General features: G+C 45.8%; 2 protein-coding genes across 2 annotated transcripts; one reads left to right on the top strand and one right to left on the bottom strand.

Moving 5' to 3' along the window:
* Window positions 1–10942: 10942 nt before the first annotated feature.
* PtA15_14A95 (uncharacterized protein) lies at window positions 10943–18015 on the bottom strand (the record flags this gene model as incomplete). Its single annotated transcript, XM_053163268.1, has 11 exons — window positions 10943–10948; window positions 13384–13402; window positions 16124–16291; window positions 16361–16437; window positions 16524–16547; window positions 16612–16845; window positions 16918–17155; window positions 17238–17265; window positions 17365–17479; window positions 17543–17611; window positions 17686–18015. The coding sequence occupies 11 exons, from the start codon at window positions 18013–18015 to the stop codon at window positions 10943–10945; spliced, it is 1308 nt and encodes a 435-aa protein (XP_053026769.1).
* Window positions 18016–19730: 1715 nt separating this feature from the next.
* On the top strand, window positions 19731–21302 carry PtA15_14A94 (uncharacterized protein; the record flags this gene model as incomplete). The annotated part of the gene is made up of 4 exons (XM_053163267.1): window positions 19731–19751; window positions 19827–19919; window positions 20002–20301; window positions 21237–21302. 4 exons carry the CDS (start codon window positions 19731–19733, stop codon window positions 21300–21302), a joined length of 480 nt encoding a protein of 159 aa, XP_053026768.1.
* Window positions 21303–22455: the final 1153 nt, after the last annotated feature.

Genomic DNA, 22455 nt, shown 5'->3' with positions numbered 1-22455 from the left:
GTACATATTTCATTCTCTTAACCACCGCTCTCAGCCTATATATATATAGGCTGAGAGCGGCCCTCTTGTAGAACCTACTACGACCTGCCTTGCAGAAGCTTGCCCGTTAGATTTCTCTTCAGACTCGGTCTTCTTGTATCGCAAGAGTCCCATTAGATGGGACTCATCACTTCTCTTTTGTATCTCTCTCACTAGCGACCTGCCGAACATCCTATTGTTCTCCTCCAACATAAAAAGGCCTCTGACTTGCTGCAATGGTATGAGAAATAAGTTTGCTTGTACTTTCCCTGCTCTTGAAACCAGCGAGCATCACAAGACTAACAATCCGCAACTGACAATCACATATTCAAACATTGAAGAGAAGAAATGTCCAAGCAAAGGAAAGCAAGCACGCAAGCAAGAGGACTATCAAGCCAAAAATCAAAGAGCAAAAGACGAACAAAGTCAAGGAAACCAGCGACCCAACACAGAAGACCATTGAGCCCAAATGCTTGGCCACTCAATCAAGCACCCACAAGGTTTCCCAGGGTTCCCAATGCTGAATATGTGTGGTGAGTCTCAAGACACACTGTTTTTCATGAGGCAGGCCATCTAAACTTTCTTTTTTTTTGTCTTTTTGGGGGTGGCAAGTATCCTGTGTAAATAGTTGTTTGCCTCGTAAAATTCTCATTTTTGTCCACCAGATGTGAATTTTACAACCCTTGTGAATGCAAAAAAGGATCCCATGTAAATTAAACCTCAGAAATTTGAGATTATTGTGCCTCACGTACCTTTTTGCATGGGTTTTTTTTTGCAAGGCAAATCCTCGTGAGAAAATCACTTGTGAAATTATATTTCAGTCCCACAAGCCAAAAATTTACAAGGTATGTTTTACAATGGTTGTTTTACAAAGTAGGCAAAATTTGAAGAACCCTTGTAAAAGTACAATAAACCCGCAATGGAATGTAATTTTACAAGGGATCAGCTTTACAAGGCATAAGCCTTGCAAAAAAAGGGTTGTAAAATTCAACCCCCCCGTATAATACGCTTTCAAAAACCAAATTCAGACAAAGTAAAAAAGGAGTATCTTGGTCTTTTCAAAATGCTTTTAGCTGCAGTGTGGGGGATCAAGGGAGGGAAATAAGTTTCAGATGGATCAGGTCTTGTGACAATACATATACAGGCTTGTAAAAACAACTCCCAAAATTTTTTTGATGTTGTGCAGACAGCCAGCTTTCAATGTCCACTGGGACCCTCTTTTGGGATTTGTCAGCCAAATCAGTGGAAATTTGCGAATCATTGACCAATTGGAGGACTTCCTGTCAATCTGGAAAGTCAGATCTGAGCTGACAGATTTCAGATTTCACATGGAAATCTAGGTCCTGACTCCCTGAAGCTCCCCAAAGTGATCCAGAGCTCCATATTTCAGATTTCCCTGCGAAATCCGATACTCCAGATTTATTCAAAGTTCACGGGAAGTCCGGCTGGAGGGACTCGTAAGTGAAAACATTATCTCAAATGTGAACCCCCCTGGTGCCGAAGTACAACATGACCCTCTGCTGCGGGAAGCAAGCCCCTCGCTACGGCGCGCTGGACGCGGGGAGCCTTCGGGGCTCCCAGTTCGGGTGTTTTACATGTTTACATAAATATATAAATCGAGTCAGCCAGTCCGGATACCCCTCCAGCACCGAAAAACCCACCGGAAGGAGCCAGATGTCTAAGAAAACGTATGTCAAGTTGATGCTTATCTCTCCAGATTCGCGCCTGTGAGAGCTTCTTAACCTTCTTTTTTTGGCAATCACAGGGCAGCCTGCCCGCTATTGATCCGACACCGGTACCAAAACCCTTTTCCTCCGCCGCCGTTCCCAGCCAAGCTTCTGCACATCTCCACAGACTCAGTCCGGTATACTGACTACCGATTCCTGCGGAACATTGAGAAGGAGAGGGAGGTGCCGCTGATCTCGGATGCCGATCTGGGGATGCCAATCGAGTTGGGAATCGAGGCTGATGGGACCTACGGGCTCGGGGCGTACTGGCAAGGAGACCGAAAAGGTCGGTTGGAGCCGATAACTTGGATGAGCAGGTGAACAGGACACCTCTCCACCTACAACAACCGGGTAAGGCAATCAACCCCACCAAGAAACCCGGACCGGAAACCCCGCGAGGCCCTAGCAACCAGAAGGGAACTGGCAGCAAGGACGGCGGCTTCAAGGGAAGCAAGTGGGGGCCAAGCTACGACCGCGACGGGGGAGGCTCGGGAAACAGCGGCGAGGGAAACAGTGGTGGTGGAGGAGGTGGTTTTGGGAAAGGGAAGGGTTATTAGTTAGCGGTTTTTCCTTGTTTTAATCCAAACAGTCTGTTTCTTTGCAGGCCCGACACCAGAGCCGTTGCAGCTGTCTTGTCATTGCTTGTTTTCCATCTATATTCACAAGATAAATGGATACAATCTAACTTACCGGCACCCAATTGGGTATAATTTGTGTGCAGTGAGGAGAGTCATGAGAGTAACAGCTACAGGACAGGGGGTGTACGGAACGGACAAGTTACACGTTTAGGTCACCAGCAAACGGCAGAACAATGCCATCAACCTAGTGAAGCCAGATTGCCAACAGGCATCTCCTGCGAGATGAATATTGATGCATGGGAAGCGGCGCTATGGCGCGCAGACCTCCTTCCAAGATTCCAAGATGTGTTAGATGGGTTCCAGGACAGTTTGGACCAAGGGATCCAAGAACACCGGTTATCAGACAAGACACCTTACTTCACACCCCCAAATCACACCTCAGCACTATTAGCAAAACCAAGATTGAGGAATCCATCCGCAAGGAGCTAGAAGCTGGCAGGATGTTTGGGCCGTTCACATATGAACAGGTACGGGAATGGTTCAGCTTCTTCAGGACAAATCCTCTGGGGGCTGTAATCAATGGCAATGGATTTACTTTTGGCGGGGTAGCGGGCTGCGGGTCCTTTGGCCAACCGGCAGACACATGGGAAGAACTGATGCTGTCCAAATTTGATGTCCTGAATATTATTCAATGGTTCAATGACAATCTATTTGTCAAAAAACCGGATTCAGAGGCCCTAATGGCCAACATAGTAAAGAGATCAGACAAGTTGGGGGTAAAGACAAACAAAGAAAAATACTCACCCTTTTTGGAAGAACATAAGTATGTGGGATTCATTTGGAACGGCACCAACAAGACCGTACGGCTTCCGGAGGCAAAACTGCATAAAAGGATCATCCAAATCCAAAACTTCCTCAAAATAGGTGCAGTCTTCACGTACAACAAAGTAGAAGTAATAGCGGGCAGGTTGAATCACATTGCATACATCTTACCACAGCTAAGGTGCTACTTGTGCGGACTTTATAGATGGCTAAAGGATTGGGTGCATCGAGAAACAGCCCGCCCAATACCCCCAGATGCCGAGGAACATTTGCACATGTGGCTAACAACACTATCCAATTTCAAACCATCAAGATTGATTGCAAGGCAGGAACCGACAGAAGTAGGATGGGTCGGTGATGCATCAACTGGATTTGGAATAGGAGTGATCATTGGCAAAAGATGGGCTCAATTCCTCCTGCAATTGATGGCGGAACTAGACAAGAACATTGACAAGGAGAAAAAACAAGAGGAAAGAATCTCAAGATTGGAGACCATCGCAGTGCGGTTAGGACTACTGATGCTGATAAAGCTTGGGGCGAGGGGGGGGAAGACATTCATTGTCTGGACGGATAACACCACAACGGAGAGCATTGTCACCAAGTGGAAGTTGAAAGATCGGTTTGTCAATGCCGAGTGGAGAAAGATCCAAGCAAGGCTGATTGAGCATCAAATAAATCTCATCGCAAAGCGCGTCACTTTGGCCAAGAATCGTGCAGACAAACTATCCAGGGGGATTAGACAGAACCATTGGGCCCGCTACCAGCTACGGGTTGAAGTCCCTCACGATCTAGGCGAGCTAATAGAGCAAGTAACGGAGGGGGAGGATTACTGAAGCAATCTTTTAAGGCAAGAGATACAATGGGCAATGAATTCTGGTTCCGTTACATTATGAGAGGGAAAGGAGAGGCACGTAGCCTCCACTAAGACAGGTTTCCTGGAGTGTTGGGTCTGAGCAGGCTCCAGGCCACCTGGAGTAACGGGTTGGGCTCAGTCCCCCGCATCTTAGTGCTCACATGGGAGGAGAGGCCACACTTCCTAGGAGCAGTGACCACTCCCCCAACTCATCTTTCCGTCGCGCCAAACCCTGCATCACGGGGAAAAGGGCATGGCAAACAGGAAGGGAGATGAGAAGAGGACCTTTTCCCATACTCAGGCGGCTTGGGGTGTTGTAAGGACAACTCCAGGGTCACCTAGGCATTCTTATACAACACAAGATTGCAAAGAGAAACTCACAATGGCTGAGTACCGTAGAGGATACTCAGCCCAACCCCACGCGGAACAGTAGCGGTAGGATTGGACATACATATATTTACTCACCCTAGGCCTCAAGATAAAACCAAATGGACCTCAGAAATGGATTCTAAGGCCAATTTTACCCCTAGTCACCACTGGAAGCATCACTGGAACCCCGCTAGATTGGAAGTTACACCCTCTTGGACCCTCATGGACACGGCCAGCCCCAGTCATTAACCTGTCACAACCCTCAAGTCACCTTTCCCAGGTATACACATACTCAGCCCCAGAAAATTACATACTCTTTTCTATCCCTCTTATCTCCACTGCATATGCAGGGGACTAACCCAATTTCTTCTGTATTTGACATGTCCCCGCTTTGTTTATGTGCTCCTTGCATTAGTATGACATCATCTTTCATTTCTCACCCCACTTTTTGCCTGTATACAGTATCTTCTGACACCACTTGTATGCAGCCCACCAGCTAAAATCCCTCATCCAGGGTCCCCCTTGTAGCCAAAATCCCTCACATTTGTCTATATAAGGAGCTCTCTTCCCCCCCAGTTGTTTTTTCCTCAGTTCAGTACCCACCAGTTATACAGATATCACCCATTAGCCTTTATCATCACCCTTACACTTTATAACATTACCATATCATCCCTCTCATCTGCAATAACCACTGAGCTCACTCTCATATTCTCATACTCTCATATCTCCTGGTTGCATATCACACACCTGTCACAAGCTACCTGGTTCCTGGTTCAACTCCTGACTGATGCTTCTCAGTCCAGACACTCTTCTCAAATTTTTATCTCACCCTCTCAAGGACCTGTGTTCAACCCCCACCGGAAACATTGAGTCAACTTTCACCCTTTCCATCATCATAAATCCTCTCAAATCTCACATGTTGAAGTATGCTTATATCCATTTCACTGTATGCTTCAACCATAACACTAGCAACTTGTATATATCTTATACTAAGTTGCTCTAGAAGTTTCCTTCTTTTCCTTAGTGAATCAGATCATATCCTTTTCTCACTCCTGAGTGTCACAAGACTGTTTAGTCTGTGAACTTCAGTGTTCATCCCATTCTCCCCTCAACATCACATACCTGTCATCAAACAACTTCATCTGGAACTAGACCAGACCTATCACTTGATTAAAACTTGCCAAGCTTAGCTTGGTGGGTCTTGTTATCTGATAGTATAGAAGGGCAGAGTTTGCACCTCCATCATCCCCTTCTCCATTCAACAAAAGGGTTTCACAACCACTTTTGAGTCTTACACCGGGTACGTTTAGTAACCCCCTATTTTTTTTTATCTTTTTTTTAACAGCCTGGGATACTGAAGAATATTCTAGATTTAGAAGAGAGGAGGGTAGAGTTGCTTAAAGATTATATGTATACTAGGGGCAAAGGCGGCTTCGCTGCTGCAGGGTGCACACCCCCAAGGACATCCTCATTTTGCCTATAGAAACTCATCCTGGATATACTGAAAAGTCATTCAAGCTCACCTTGATCAAGTTCTGAAAATTGCAGCAAAATGCATCCAGTGTGAATTCATAAGTATGGCAAGATGTCATTCCCGCAAGCCAAAATGTCTATTTATTTTTCCAACCACTATCAACATTAGGAAAAACAGAGCCAATAAAAACCTGAGTGCTAAGGGTGCAGAACTGAGAGGAACAACATGAAAAATGAGAAGGAAAAAAAGGAGAGACTGATTGCAAAGATAAGAGCTGCTCACCAACATCTCCATGTACCAACAATGCTGGTAGATGCTCAGCCGGATAGCCGCATTCAAACTCCGTTGAATGTCTCCTTCATCCGTGTAGAACTCTAAAAGTTTCATCCAAGCTTTGGCCAAGAACTTTGCCTCCAAACATCACTGGAATGTGTCCTTTGTCTCTTCCTTATGGTGCAATCAGAACACAAGATCTCTGAAGATCTCCCACTCCGTCCCTGTTTTCCTATACAGCATGTGCTGGGCCTTGAAGTGCGCTAATTCGGCCCTCCAAAGCGTATAAACCCTCAGATCCTATTCAAGCACAAAAAAAAATCATGTGAGCATTTGATACTCTCTTGATTTCTGTCGCTTGAAGCTCACCTCATAGAGCACCATAAACAAGTTATCCAACCACCTTTCACAGAGCCTCTTGTTCATGAAGGTATTTTGGGGTGCGGCTGTCGTGGCAGTTGCTGCAATTTCATCCTGCTTGTCCGTTATACCCGTCAATTGATGAGCTGCAATCGGTTTATCAACTCCTGGCTGAGCCGACCATTGAACTTTTAGAAGGCTCATCTGGGTCGTCCGGAGGATCCGGGTTCGGGCCGTCATCCTCTCTGGGAGAGAGTTTGACCGGACCTGCCATCTCAGGCGGTTGAGGATCTTTTGAACCTGAGACAGCAATTTTTGGGATAGGGCTTGGGGGAATGTAGGCTGTGGAAGATTGTGGATTGGGCGGGGGAAGACTCTCTGCACAAAGTCCCATTGTCTGTTGCGTTGTTCGGACCTCCATTACTCATAGCGGAAGTACTGAATTGCTTTGCATTTGACTGAAGCAATCGTTGCTGCTCATTCTCTGATTGCTGTTGCCGATATTCTTCCTCCATCACAAAAACAAGTCAATAGCAAATTAGCCTCAGGCGGAGATGAGGATTAGGACACAACTGGGGAGTGCCTAGCTGCAACTCAGCCGGATTTTTGCTTGGAGCAATTGGAGAGGGTAATGAAGTGGGGATGGTCAAGTTTCCAAGAGGACGCTGGCTGGCTCGCCCAAGATGTCAAAAGCTGTTAAGCCAGGTGGAGTGATGGTTGATGGGAAATCTGAATCTGGAGCCACCAGGACAAGGGGCGAGGGCCTCTTGAAGTTGACCGGTGTGGTAGACGGAAAGGTTCTACTACATCAAAAATAAAAAAATTCTTTGTTTTCTTTTCTTTACATAATATTCATCAGAAATCATGGACTATGGCGCAAGGACGGGACTCTACAGGACTAGAAGTTACATTACAAGCTACATATACACCTCACCTCCTATTACAACCTCATGTTTACATACACAACCCAGCTGCTGGACAGCTAGACATACTCATTTACACTGCATAGTATGTACATACATTCTAAATTAGTGGATTTTCACAACTGACAGCTGCAGGTGACATCATAGAAGTACCACATTAAATCCCTCATGTTCTGACCAATCATAGTCACTCATTCAGATGTTTGTACCTGCTACACGTCATGTACATTTCCGACCAACCACATTCACTGATTCAGTTTACCTGCAGCTAAAATCCCTCATACAGGGATTCCTTGTAGCTAAACTCCCTCACATTTGTCTATATAAGGAGCTCTCTCCCCCCTCAGTTGTCTTTCCCGCAGTTCAGTACCCACCTATCACATACCCCACAAACATTACATACCATCCAAACCCCTTTACACATTATAACAACCCTTACCAACTCAATAACAACTGAACTCACTCTCATATTCTCATATAGTTCATTACTCACCAATTACAGTCACCACAACATTTATACTCACCAATTACAGTCACCCCAACATTTACATAAACAACCTTACATATACTTAAAAAACTATGTGCGTAAACAACCCTTACATTAAAAATAACAACAATTTATTCAGTGTCATCAACAAGCTCATCTTGAACCAACCAACCCTATCACTTCATTAAAACTTGCCAAGCTTGCCTTGGTGGGTCTTGTCATCTGATAGTATAGAAGGGCAGAGTTTTGCACCTCCATCATCCCCTTCTCCATTCAGCAAAAGGTTCTCAGGAACACTTTTGAGTCTTACAACAGCGTGGGTGGAGTCATAGGCGGCCCAGGGACGAATGGCGTAGCGTTCTTGTTGAGATGCTTGAGGGGTGAGACCACCATCCTTATGTTGAGTTGTCTGTTAGTCTGCTACCATGATGTATCACCACAGTATGGAGGGCTGTTGGATCGACCCATGAGCACTACCAACCAACCACCCAGCTGGCAGCCACAAGCGTCTGTAGCCTAGTTGGTAAAGGCAGCACTCTAGTATGTGTCTCAGCATAGCTGAGGTCGTGAGTTCGACTCTCACCAGACACATCTTCATTTTACAGTCTCTACAGGTTATGAGCCCAGAGCTACCTGAGCGCTACTCGCTTACAATAGAGACTTGATGAATTTGTGAATGCTTACTTGTAAGACCACGCAAACCCCTATAAGCCTACATCTAGATCACGGGTTCAATCCCTACGCTGATCATCTTTCCTGGGTCTCATTCCCACTCTCTCTTGGGGTCAATCCCCACTTCCCATCATGTAGCAAGGGGGGGTGTTGAGTTGTCTGTTAGTCTGCTACCATGATGTATCACCACAGTATGGAGGGCTGTTGGATCGACCCATGAGCACTACCAACCAACCACCCAGCTGGCAGCCACAAGCGTCTGTAGCCTAGCTGGTAAAGGCAGCACTCTAGTATGTGTCTCAGCATAGCTGAGGTCGTGAGTTCGACTCTCACCAGACACATCTTCATTTTACAGTCTCTACACCTTATCATAGCCCCCGCGGCCCCGCCAGCGCAGAGCGCAGGAATGTTTGACAAAAAGATGCAAGCTCATCAATTCTAGCATATGTATGTAGCATGACTGGTCATCACCATGAAAAATCCCGTCATCAAAGGCACGCTCACGGTTGTTGAGGAGCTGGAGACGCAGGAGGCGGTGGGAAGGCTGGTGGCTCCAGGATCAGTCAACAGAAATCACAGAAGATGGGCTGACGCTTTGCCCTAGTTGGAATTCTGATGCTGGTAAACTTTAATTGATTTAATAATTTTGGGGCAGGCTTTAGGCACGCCAAAAAATTCCCAGATGCACGCCAAAAAAGGCGTGCGCTCCTGAACACTCCAAGATTTTTGGAGTGCAGGATGGTTTACTCCAAAACCAGCCCCCATTTGGAGTGCACAACCCTGCACTCCAGGTGGTATGGAGTGAACACCCCGCCACGCCAAACCCAGCCCTCAGCTCCCCTCGAACGCCGGTCTGCGGCGGCTACACATGTCCCTCTCAATGACCGGGACCGACCAGTCATCGAGAGGACAAACACAGCACTCTCAATGACCAGGACCGACCGGTCATCAAGAGGACAAACACACCCCTCTCAATGACCGGGACGGACTGGTCAGCGAGAGGACACACCCCTCTTGATGACAGGCACAGACCGGTCATTGAGAGGACAAAGCCCCTCTCAATGACCGGCACAGACCGGTCATTGAGAGCTGTATCCCTTGATAACCGGTCCGGTCTGTCCCGGTCATCGAGGGGGGGTTTGTCCTCTTGATGGCCGGTCGGTCCCGGTCATCGAGAGTGCTGTGTTTGTCCTCTCGATGACCGGTTGGTCCCGGTCATCGAGAGGGACATGTGTAGCAGCCGCAGACCAGCGGTTGAGGGGAGCTGAGGGCTGGTTTTGGCATTGCGGGGTGTTCACTCCATACCACCTGGAGTGCAGGGTTGTGCACTCCAAATGGGGGCTGGTTTTGGAGTAAACCATCCTGCACTCCAAAAATCTTGGAGTGGTCAGGAGTGCACGCCTTTTTTGGCGTGCATCTGGGAATTTTTTGGCGTGCCTAAAGCAACACCGCAAAAGCTACGCTACGCGGAGCGGCAGCGTAGCAAAAGCGTAGTGAATATCAGGTCGGCTTCGCTACGCTACAGGAAGCGGCCATGCCGCTTTGCTTTTCAGTTCAGGAATGGGGGGCAGGAAGCCAGATGATAATAGCGCACTATTTCTAGCGGAAAAGAGCGGGCTACTGCTACGCTTCACGCTATAAAAGCGGCAAAACCGCTACATAGCGGCTATTTAGCGGCTTTGTGCCGCTAAAAAGAGAAATCAGACCGCTGGTGCGCTTTTCGCTACAAAAGCGTTGGGTCAGTACAATCAAATGTATTTTATTTTGTAGATATTCATATTCCAATGGCAGTAGCAAGCACAAGCGCTCTTCATGGGTGTATATTGGATTTGTATATGTAGGGGAAGGAGTCAGGAAACAGCAAATAAAAACAGATTGATGATTGATTCTTATTTCTTGATTTTGGAATTAAACTTGGGATTTTTGTCAGCAGCGTCCAACAACAATTGACAATCCTGAAAGTCGCCTGCAGCCTTGACACCATTGCGAATCCAGAGATGCAAACTGATGCACTGTTCGATTGTTCCAGGGGCAAGAGAGCTCCTGGCCGACGAACATATGTCCAAGGCTGCTGAGAAAGTTCACTCAACACAAGCTGAGCTGCTTGCGCAAGCAAGGTAATCCCTGGCGAGGGATGATAGGACAACAAAGGAAGCCGATTGGGCCTGGATTCAGAAGACCAAGGACAATAAGTGATTTGCAAAATCAACATGAGAAGACGGTCAAAAAAGTCCATACCTTCCACCACAACAAGACATCACCCTTAATTCCAAGGGAGAACTTTGAGTCATGATATCGCAGAAGCTCTTCTTTGCCGTCTTCCTGCCCCGGGCCGGTCGGAAAGAAGTTGTACTCTTCGTCTTCGGCAATAATATCTGGTTGTGAATTACCTCTGTTTAGCAAAGGGGTGGGTGGTTCTAGTATCGCTTGTCGTTCTTTGAATTTCTCAGTAAGTAGCTTTTGAGCCTTGGCGTGATGCGGCTTGAACTTGTTCCAGAACAAGAGCAATCGCCACGCCGGATGAAGCATGGTTGCCATCAGGATAGGTTCACACTTGAGAGCAAGCTCCACATACTTGTTGGCCACTTTGATCATTGGATCAAACATGGCCTCCAAGAGGCCATTCTTACTTTCTTCCTTGTGTTTCTGAAGCGTATCAATCAAGCGACTGTACTCGTATAAGACCATTGAACAAGAAGGGCCATTGCTCTCCATCCTTTTGGTCAATAACATGAAGTCCTACAAGTTGTAGTTTGTAAGCAAGTTATCATTATTGGAACCGAGTGCAAATCAAGTAAGGCATACCTTTAAAACCGCATTGAGAATCTTGATATTTTCCCATTCTCTCAAAGTGAACTCGTATCCTTTGAAGAAGGCCTTACCCTTGACGTTCTCGGATTCATTGACCAGAAGCTGATGTATCACCTAATTAATCCAATCAATCAATATCAGCCAGCAAGAATTGTGATACTATTATTGTTGATCTTTCTACCTTTCTTGCGTTGTAGGCTTGATTCCTGCTATTGTAAGCAATGTTCCATCGAATGCCGTAGCCACCAATGATTCCTGGACCATCGTAACCAAGCTTTTGAGCCCAAACCTTGAACTTGGATTGCTTTGCGGGAGAGCTCGCTATTTGACGACACACATAGTCAATCTGCAAGAGTAAACAAGAAGTTCATTGAGTGACTAATTGATTGTAGTGAAAAAGAGATTCCGAGCGTATGAGCGTGAATAGTAGCTCACCTTGTGCAAAGTAAAATCAATGCCACTTTTGGCATACTTTCCTTTCTTCTTGGTTTTTCCTGTAGGTTTAGGATTGGTTTTGGCTTTGGATTTGGCTTTGGATTCCGATTCGGATTCCAATGATGTATAATCTAGATGTATATCAATATTGACCTCATCATCTGAAGCTGGAATGTCTTCGAGCATCTCTCCCTCTTCACTAATTGTTGGAAGGGTTTGAATCGAATTGGGTCTTTGTGGGGCAAGCCCCTCGGAAGTTGAAAACTTGATTGCCGCAAGGCCTGCGCCTAAGATGAGGGATAGCACATGACAGAAACATTGCTGGTGGTTGACCAAATGATCCCAGAACGTGTCGTCGTGGGCACCGATTAAACGAGATAATTCAGCTGTCATTGTAAAATTATTAGAACCCAAATCAGTCGTCTTTGCTAGGATGTAATTATAGTAAGCAATGTATTAGCATTTTGAACCAATATATGGTTTTGAGCTAAAAAAAAATGCACTTATCTGTTTGTGAAGGTTATTTTTTTATGAGGAACTTGGCCAACGGCGCCGCAAGAAACTTTCCGTTGTGATTCCATGATATGTATTTGATGGCGAGGTGCTGTGATTGATAGACCCACTCTTTAGTTATGTAACACGCAGAGATTCCGATGAAAGCCTTATGGCCTCCTTTGGTAGTCCAAACATTGGAGACTAGGCTGATTTTGGAGTTAGCGTTCTGAAAACAAGTATTTCAAGTATCAGTGCCGAGAATATTAATCTTGGATATACATTGCATGCACTCACCTTGATGTCATCCAGAACTGCTTGCTGAAGCACGAGATAAAGGTTTTGAGCAGTTTTTGCTGCCCAAGTTCGGGAATGGATGTTTGATAGGGGATTCATGTTGTCACAGACAATAAGCAAGGTCCTATCTTCGAATCGAGTCCAGGGTAGTGACTTTTCAATAAGCCAGTAGACCATAAACTTGTTCGCAGTATGATTGTCGAAATGGCCCTTTGCAACATATGCTGACATCACAGTACCTGACTTCTTGTCCGACTCCGAAGATTCTTGAGCTATTTGAGCTGCAGTTGGTGGTAGCGTGAAACCTGCGGCAATGGCTTGGGATTGATTGGGGCAAGCTGACCGGATCGTTCCTTTACAGTCGACGCCATCACGGTGAATCTTTAAGTTGTAGTACGAGGAACTGGAAGCTTTGACAACTTTTTTGCACCAAAGACAACGGTAAGAGAAAGAATTTTCAATCTGGGTGAAGTACACGAGAACACTATCCGTTCCATCCTTCCGAGGGGCAATCTTCTTTTCGGCTTTTGACTTAAGTGATTGTGCGGCCGCTTTTTTGTTTTCGTTGTCTGAGTCCTGCAACATGTTGTACATCTTTTCAGGTGCAACACCGGTGTCTTGGCTTGAGGTGGAATCAACTTCCATCTGAAATATAAATCAAAATGTGATACCAATTAACGTGAAAACTATACGTTGGATGGAGGCAATAAAACTTGTGAAAACCATTACCTGGCAGTGCGAGCCCGTTCCAGAGTTTGAAAAATTTGATCTGGTTGTGTTTCTGTTGCTAACAGTCGGGACTTGAAGGGTTCTGCGAGAATCTGTGTCAGTTGAAACAAAACCTGGGTTAGAAGTTGGTTTTTTTTTGCGGGCAGATTGCCTTATTGTTGGCGGAATTTGTGGTCCATGGGCAGGAGTACTAGTAGGAACAGGGTTTGAGATGGCTTGAATGCCATCTGGAGTTGAATCACGGTTTGCGGCTGCCATTGGATGAGTGGTTTTTGGATTTGAACGGACAAGTAAGTAAACCAGGAACTTGGGAGTTTCAAAATCAGTTAAAGAGGCCAGGGCCACCGGATGCTGGGCACCTATCAAGTGTGGTGCAGCATTGTGGCGGATTGCACACAAATTGGTGAGACTGTGCCGCATGCCCCAGATGCGCTTTTCAAGTGCTGATAGCGGTGTAGTGGGATTTCCGCGCTATCGCTACAAAATAGTGCACTGGTGCGCTACTGCGCTAAAGCTTCGCTATTTCATAGCGATAGCGCAAAAAAATCGCTTCGCTACACGGAGTTCAGTTTTAGCATAGCGGGACGGTCGCTACGCTACCACTAATAGTAGCGACCTCCCCGCTTACGCTTTCGCTACCTGGCTGTAGGAATAGCGGGGCTTCGCTACGCTACGCTAATATGCCGCTTTTCGTAGCGTAGCGTAGCTGTTGCGGTGTTGCCTAAAGCCTGCCCCTTAATTTTTTGCATACCCCCTTTTCCCAAGTGTGTACTGAGGGAATATCTTTTTTCTTACATTTACCAGGGTTCCAAAAAATTGGGTGAACATTTAAACATGCATTTGAAGCTTCCTTTGAAATTTTTGATAGAAAAAAACAGGTATGTGGCGGGTATGTGGTGTGCTTAGTAGAAAAATGACTGCTACCTGTATAACTTTTTTGTTACACATTTAAAGAGTCTAAAAATTTCAGAAATGTTTCTATGGTGTATATTCTGTGCGCCATTAAATTTATAGCAATGGTGTAAACACCAAACATGAGATATAGGGGGGCCAGGCAGCCTTAATAGGAACAATTTGCCTAATTGAATATTGTTTTTGATAAATTTCCCAGAAGTCTAAGGACTTGAGGGGTTATATAATGATGAATATTCTCTGCGCTCTGAAACTTTTGGCAATATTGCTACCTCAGAACATGAAATATAAGGGGTGTGTGGTACAGTCAAACCTGTGAAACTGCATACTGGTATAAGGGCATAACCTCCCAAACCACATACTCATCTGGGTCCACCAAAATCTCATTGTGGCCTGTAGCTAACCCTTGTAACCACATAACCTGCCAAACCACATAGCAAATTCAGTCCGCCAAGGGGTATGTGGTTTCAAGGGTTTGACTGTAGTCATATTGCCTTACTGCGCACCCCTCTTTATGATTTTATGTAAACCGTGACATATGCAATTTTGAACACCATAATAATCTGCCTAACAGTATAGAAAAAAAATTCCCCGTATTCTTGATTGCCCAGAAAAATCACCATCTCTAAGGGCAAACCTGCCTAAAGTCATACCAAAATCCTTCTCCCAAAGGGCATACCCTTGGACAGGTTTGACTGTAAATCTAACTTAGCACAAGTCCCCCCACCTTGCCCGAGTTGTAGTTAGGACTAGAACATCAGAACGTACATAATGTTTTCATTCTTTTTATTCCATTAGGGGGGTTCACAATAGGATAAAAATAAAACTTTAGAGCCAATTTTAAGGCCTTTATCAACAACTTTTTAAAAATTTGGTAAGATGTACAGGGTTGAGTGTCCCTTGACATTCAGAGACACTTCTTCATTTTTAAAAACTTTTTCCATAAAGGGCTTAAAATTGGCTCTAAAGTTTTATTTTTATCCTATTGTGAACCCCCCTATTATGTTCATCTTCTATTTCTTTTCTCTCTGTGATTGTTTAAGTTCTTTACTACTGTTAGCTTTTGTTTTCCGCTGAAATAAAGTACTTGATCTCAAATTATCACACATAAGCCCGTAAGACAGGTGTGCATTTTGCTAATGGGTGGCATGGACAAAGCCCTGACCATTCTGATGGCCATTTGGCGCCAAAATGGATAGTTTGGTGTGTGAGCTGTCTCTTTTGGCGTGATTTCACCATAATTTTAGAAATTTTGTCAAGATTGGCGCTTCAGGGCCGCATACACGCAGTGACCATACTACTTCTCCGTGAGTATAATTCAAAATTATCATGTGGCAGTTGTACTAGTGGAGTGAGTTGCAAATATTAAACTACAAATTTTATTTCCTACTAACTGCCAGTTCAAACCTTGAAGTGTGAAAAAACACATCAAGCCGGCCCTCCCCCATACAAAAAAAAAAAAAAAACTGAAAAAGCAAGTGTCTGTGGCGCGCCATCTGAGACTGAGTCAAAACCTCCAAGATCCTGAATGTAACTGTGGTGTCAGAAAATCAGCTTGGACTCATGAGCCCAACGAACCTGACTGGATCAACTTCTCTCAAATTGGAAGCTTTGCGACGTTACGACAAGCATGCATTGTATTTTTCTCCTTTTGGGCTTCCGCGAGGTCTAGCCCATGATGTCAATGAAGGTGGTCAGTTCAGCACGTTTTTGCTTTCATGTCGTGAACGCTTATGCCAAAATTCATCTCACCAGGATTTCTGAAATCACAGACAGGAAGATTTGCGATGCACTCGGCCGTCAAGTCTTTTGGAAACCCGCTTTTTTCCCAAAGAAACTTGTCAGTTGATAGCTATGAAGTAACAGAATTAGAATATTGTGGGGTACTTACCTAGATTTATAGGGGTCAAAGTTCGACGCGCCATGATTCAATTGGCAGAAGTAGGATTGTTCGGTTAGGTATCGAACGGAGATTCCGTATTTCTTGGAAATTAGGTCGGCGTTCCACCACGTGTTATGAACCTTCTTTTTACCACCGGAGTGGATGATGTTGAACATCCTGCAAAATGAAGCAGACGGTTTTGTAAGACTTTTATACCTGCCGGAGTAAGAATATAATTCCACTGACGTTCCATTGGGAGAGCAGTAAGACAAGTGGTTGTGGGTTTTCCAAGCTCCACCTGGACCCTTTCCAGTACATTTACCCTACAAAGGACGTTAATATCAAAAAGATGGCCTGCACAAAATGCAATGATCTCAACATTCAGTGACAGAGTGTTGGGGATGCTTACACTTTGGATCGTCACGAATGCTCCCTGTTGGTTTCAAGGTTAGGTAAATTTTGGTTGATTGCGGTCACCAGGAAGAACATGGACTCACTTGGCTTCTAAGGATATCCGTCATGATGCGAACCGTGGTGGTGTTTTTCAGGTTTTCGACTAACTCGGCTTCATTCAAGCTGGGGCGCTCGCGAAAGAAGGTACCGTTCTTCAAAACTGTTGAAATACCCTGGGGGGAACTGACACCTGAAGCAATGATACTTCTCGTAGAGTTTGCAATACCTTTTTGGGTGTGTTTCTGCCATTCGGAAAGATAAAAGGCGTAGACGGAAAACTTTGTTTTTCGGGGAAAAAATAGGATTCAGATTTTGGGTGTGGTCCTTCTTACGGTAAATAATTGATATACTTTATCAAATGCATTAGGTCCGCGATGTTTTATTGCCTCTTGTATTGATATGATACCAGCGCCTCCGAATATAGTTGCCGTGGCACTCAAGGTCACGATCGCAAGAACACTGGCTGCAGTGACAATGGCAATTCCGGAGAAGAGGGCGAACATGTCAATAAAACCGGCAGTGACAGCGGCAGCCAAATTGAAACTCGAGAATAAATCCCATATCCCACCGGTGTGGCTAGGTGGGTACCTGTTGTTGAGCATTACTTCAGCAAGTGTTTGATCGAAGGTTTTGTTGCGAAAACCGAAATGGCAAGTGCCTATACACGCACAAGTCAACCACAAGCGAGCTAGAAATAGCTGGAAATGTTGAAAAGGGTTTTGTTCAGAGATCAAGGTCTTGTTAGGAGGGAGTTTTGGTGTATTGTTCTAGCGCCCCGACGAAACACATTGGCTTACATGTGACCATTTGAACTGCAGTGCCCACGGCTTCATAAAATTTGTTCTGATAGTTGTTCCATTCTTGGGCTGCAACTAGGACTTCCCAACCAGGTGCTTGGACTGGGCTGCACAACTATGGCCTCGGCATCAGCTTAGAGAGCGGGCAGAAGTGCTGAGTAAAAGCATAACTATTTACCTGCCCAGCCTGACACTTTTCTCCTACGCCACAGATGAAGTCAGGAGCTCCAACCGAAGCTGCATAGTGCTGTTTGGAAAGGGCGCGACAACTGGCAGTGAGTTGATGCAAAACTGTTTCATATTTTCATATTGGAAGCTTACCTGGAGATTCAAAGAGGCACCATTAGGTAAATTGGCTAAATAGTTGTCTATCCCCAGTTGAATCCAAGTACTGTTGTTAAGTGGCGGCTGAACGCAAGCGGAGTTGCTGGGGGTGGTAGCGGTAGCCTGAGGCTGCACAGGGGTTGGTACCGAGGCGCTTCTAGGAGCCGATGGAAACAAGTTGCGCCGAGTAAGACTAGACCATTGGTTGGTAGACTCGTCATGAACAGGATTGATGGCAGCAGTGACTGGAGTGAAAAGAGGAGAAGATGCAAGTAAAAGCCATATCTCTGGGGAATATGTTGTTGGTACTAATGAGCGTCGGACCATGTCTTCTCTGGTGAAAGTTGAAAATTCGATATATAAATAGTTACTGCGCTGAGCAAGCGGTTGGCGCAGGTGTCTATTTAGTCTCGTCAGCCGGGCCTCGAATGTTGCGGCTGTGATGCACGAAAGGAGTGGGTTTGTATAGGTGTGAGGGAACTTGTGGACACCCGGGCAAGACAACTTAAGCCTAGGCATGCTGCCTTAGTCGAACGGAAGTTTGTCACGAATCTGGCTTGAATTCCGAGAAACAGGTAACAGAAGCTGTAAAGGTCTTCAGTGTGTGTCCCGGTTCCACCAGGGTTGCAGACCATGATGGAATTCACGAGGTGATTACCGCTGTTAAAACTTGAGAATGGGTGATGTAACACGGGTGAACTCTTCAGGCTTCGTTTTTCGACCCGGCCAAGTCGTTGGTTCGCTTGGTTTTCGACTGTTTTCGATGAGTCACTGACTCACTGTACATGTACATACAAACTCAACTAGGTCCCTCCCATAGGGAGGCCTTCTCTCCCTCTGGGAGGGACTTATTGTAACGACCCGGAGTGGTTAGCATAACTTAATATGTATGAGGGAATCATGCTGATTAAGCCTCAAAGTTTGTGACTTTGTTATGCAGCTCGATTGGCATTGGGATTTCTCCGATGAACGTTGATTTCATTTAGCATGTTCATATCTACACCACGGGTGCACTAAAAGTTTCCAAGGTGGTCTTTAGAACCAAAATGGTTGGATAGTGGTTTTTGGGACCAAATTAGTCTGAATTTGGTTTGGGAACCCATTTGGTTACCAACTTGGTTCCCAAAACCATTTTGTGAGAGAATGACCACCGTCCTCTAAGAGATTTGGTTTTCAGAACCAATCTCACAACTTTTTCCCAAATGTTGTGGGATTGGTTCTGAAAACCAAAACGGTTGGTGTAAAGGATATCAAAACCAAAAACGCTGGCAGAGCGGTTCCCAGAACCAAACGGAAGTTCCCGGAAATATTTCTCGGAACTGTCCTGACATGGGCAGGCAGTTCTGAAAACTCAATCGTGGTATGCCGAGGACTGCGGGCTGCGCAGCCATTTATACCATTTGATATATATTGTGTTTTGAATAAAGCTTGGATGATTTCTCAAATTTTCTGGTTTCGTTGACCAAGGTCAACTCCATGTTTTTGATGTCCTTTCCACATGGTGCATCTTGACAGATGTCAGATGAGGCCCAAGGCTAAATCCACCCCCGGAGCCAATTTCCTCCAGTAGGGGGTGAAGGAGTTGGATTAGAGAAATACCGAGTTCATTTTCAGAACCAGAGCAGCTTCTTTACCCCACCCACCACAGGCCATGACCATTGGCCGTTGCCCTCTGCCAGTATGGGCCGGGCAGGGAGAGGCCGACCAAGCGCTGGGTCGTGACACAAAGACATCCTGGGTGGAAGTCAATTTCAAGGTTTTGTTTAAAGTTGGGTCTGGCTTTTACAGTTTGGTGTGAAGTTTAAAATAAAGTTACTACATAACAAAACCAGAAAATTTGAGGAAAGATCCAAGCATTATTCAAAACACAATATTTGAAATATCCCCCAGTTGCTTTCTCCGACAGGTGACTTGAAATTCCCCCAGTTGCCTCCACAACTTGCCCATCATCAATCCCCTCTGGAACGAGGCCCTCCGCCGCTGGAAACTCCTCTTCTCCCTTAATGTCGGCCATTGCCCCTTCTCAAGGAGGCCTGGGGCCAATGGCTCGGCCAGCGCCAATCGTCCGCCGCCCGCTTCCTCTCCTGTGTGTGTTCGTGGGTGGGTGCTTACTGGTTTCTTCCCTCTTCAGGAAGCAGAACATTGACTTGGTGCTCTCGCCGGCCAATCCGGCATGGATGACAGAGCTTGTCGACGAGGCCTACCAGACCATCGTCCTGGCCAACCAGACGGTCACCACATGGGTCTTCTTCTTCCGGGATTGCGAGCCTGGTGTGTTGAGCCAGGCATTTGTTTTTGATTTGCAGGGGCCAGTTTGAGGACGAGCAGGGGAAGCGATCCCTGCATCCGCTGATGGTCGAGTTCCTGCGCGAGAAGCGCCGGAGACTGCTGGGCTCGTACAGCCCGAGCCATCTGATCAGCTGGATGAAGCATCCCCCGCCGGCGCAGGAGAGCGAGCTGGCGGTGGTGGCCATGCGGGCGGCGCCGTTTGACCAGGCTGGCACGCTCGTCCAGCTCGCCGTCCGGTTCCGCTCTCGCCAGAGCCTCAAGATCCGCGACAAGCGCGGGCTCGTCGTCTTTGGCTCCCACTCCGAGCCCCAGCCCATCATGGAAGTCAGTCCCCTTTGTTGCTTCCCTCTGCTGAGCCTGTTTCTCTCTCTCTCCCCGGCATTGGGATTTCTCCGATGAACAATGATTTCATTTAGCATGTTCATATCTATGACGTGTTGGTTTTTTTGATGATGTCATCAGCGCTCTTGTTACTCCGTTGGTTTTGTTGCTCTCCTTGTTTGTTCTTTCTCCCTCTTTCTTTCTTTTGTAAGGACTGGAAGTCCTTCACTGAATGATCAGTGGAGCGGAGGGCCAAAGGCCTGAAGTTCTATGAAAAGAGTGTGGATTTTGAATGAATGACAAAGAAAGGGAAACCATAGTGAAGACCAGCTTGAGGAGAAAGGAGAGAAGTCCCTTCAAACGGGAGTACAAGATATATCAGGCACAATATCATGTATAAGCATAAATACATATGTGTCTAATGAGTTGAGTTTGAGTAAGGGTGAAACGTGAGTGAAACTCTTACATCTTTCTTCTCCCATTGGGATATTCTTTGTTATAGTCTTTCTTCACATTATATTTTGTTATTTGAGAATCCAAACTCAAAATATAATCTACATTATATCATCATCGTGACCAAAGACCCCAAATCTGAATTATCCTAAGTTTACTAAACAAGCAATTGGTGAACTATCCTCTTGGACAGCTTGATAGCCACTTATAGCAAACTGTTTAGTAGGCCAGGCTTCACACTTATGCCTTGTCAGTGAAATTTGCCTGAGAGAAATGTCAATAACCCTTACTTTTTTATGCTAAAGCACCTGCACAGTGCCGTCTTGGTGTAATCACCCTCTACATTTACACTTAGACTCATCAGATGCCTGGCCATCTCCTGCCACCTTTGTGTGCATTTTTCTCCTTCCCAAACCCAAGATAAAAGGTGTGTAACTGTAAGCAAAAACTTCATCCTGGCAAAAACAGTCGAAGTAAACCACAAGAGCAATTTCAGCTCCCTTGGACCAACAACCCAACGCCAAGGAGGCACACATCGGGCTACCATGTGAATACATGGCAGTCCGTTGTCAGTATAAGGACTCAGAGCTATATGATGATAGCACAGCGTAGTAAGCTCTCCAGACATCCGGGTCCGGTCTCCTAATCTCGATAATATTGCATGACAACACTAACCTATACAATGATAGCACGGCGTGGTAAGCTCTCCACACATCCAGGTCCAGTCTCCTAATCTTGATGAGGAAAGAGAATAGGAGCCGGGCCGGGCTACCACATATAGTCTACATACAAGGTTAGGTTTTGGGAACAAGCAGTCTCACTCTACTAGGTTTGGCTGACAAGGAAGTACATAGTATGGATATGTACTATGCAATCTTGATCAGTTGTCTAACAGTCAGGCTCTCGCAACGTTCAGTCCGCCATACAGTGCCCCCCACAACTGCTCAACTACCCCTTGCCTGCAAAAAAAATGGAACTTTGAACAATGTGTTCAAAGTCACCAGACATGTTTCACCTGATAAAGCCATTCCTGAAAACTTAAAAGCTTGCAGTTGGGTAGGCCCAAATTTTGGACTGCTATTTTCAGCCTCAAAGCCTGTATAGCCCCTGTATGACAGGCTGCATACATTAATGTGATTGTAAGAAAATCATTACTTTCTTTGTTTTTAACTTTGGGGCCTTGAGGGTTGCACCATTGGAATCCTCGAGCAACTTTACACTGATCAGACCCTTTGCCGCATGCCCCTCCCCTGCCCTGTGGCCAGCGCGGGACCCTTGTTGAGCCAAACAGCCGCCCAAAGGGGTTTTGACTGCCTGTACAGTGAAGCTGTACAGGCTTGTGGCTGAAATAAAAAAATTCTTTTTTTGGCCTCAAGCCCGCAAGCTTTTCAAGAATGGCTGTATGTAAATTATATGTTTTGGGGGTTGAGAAATCCAAGTTTATTAAAATCACAGAAACCTGGAAGGCAAGATCTAAGTTTTTGCCTATGACTTTTAGCAAAATCATTCCACAAATTTGAATTTAATCCCCAAACACCCCGGAGGGCACCTCAGATTGACCCTCCAGCCTGTGCCGCAGCAACAGGCAAAAGAAGGTCAGTCAAGCATTAAATCAAGGAGGCCCCAATCAAGCAATTGGCAGGCTCCAGGAAGGGGGTAGGACGAAACTGGACCCCCACCGTTCAACATCATCCAACGTCCGCT

This window comes from Puccinia triticina, chromosome 14A, assembly GCF_026914185.1.
Source record: "Puccinia triticina chromosome 14A, complete sequence".
NCBI classification, from domain to species: Eukaryota; Fungi; Basidiomycota; class Pucciniomycetes; order Pucciniales; family Pucciniaceae; genus Puccinia; species Puccinia triticina.
This window is presented reverse-complemented; position numbering and strand designations above follow the sequence as displayed.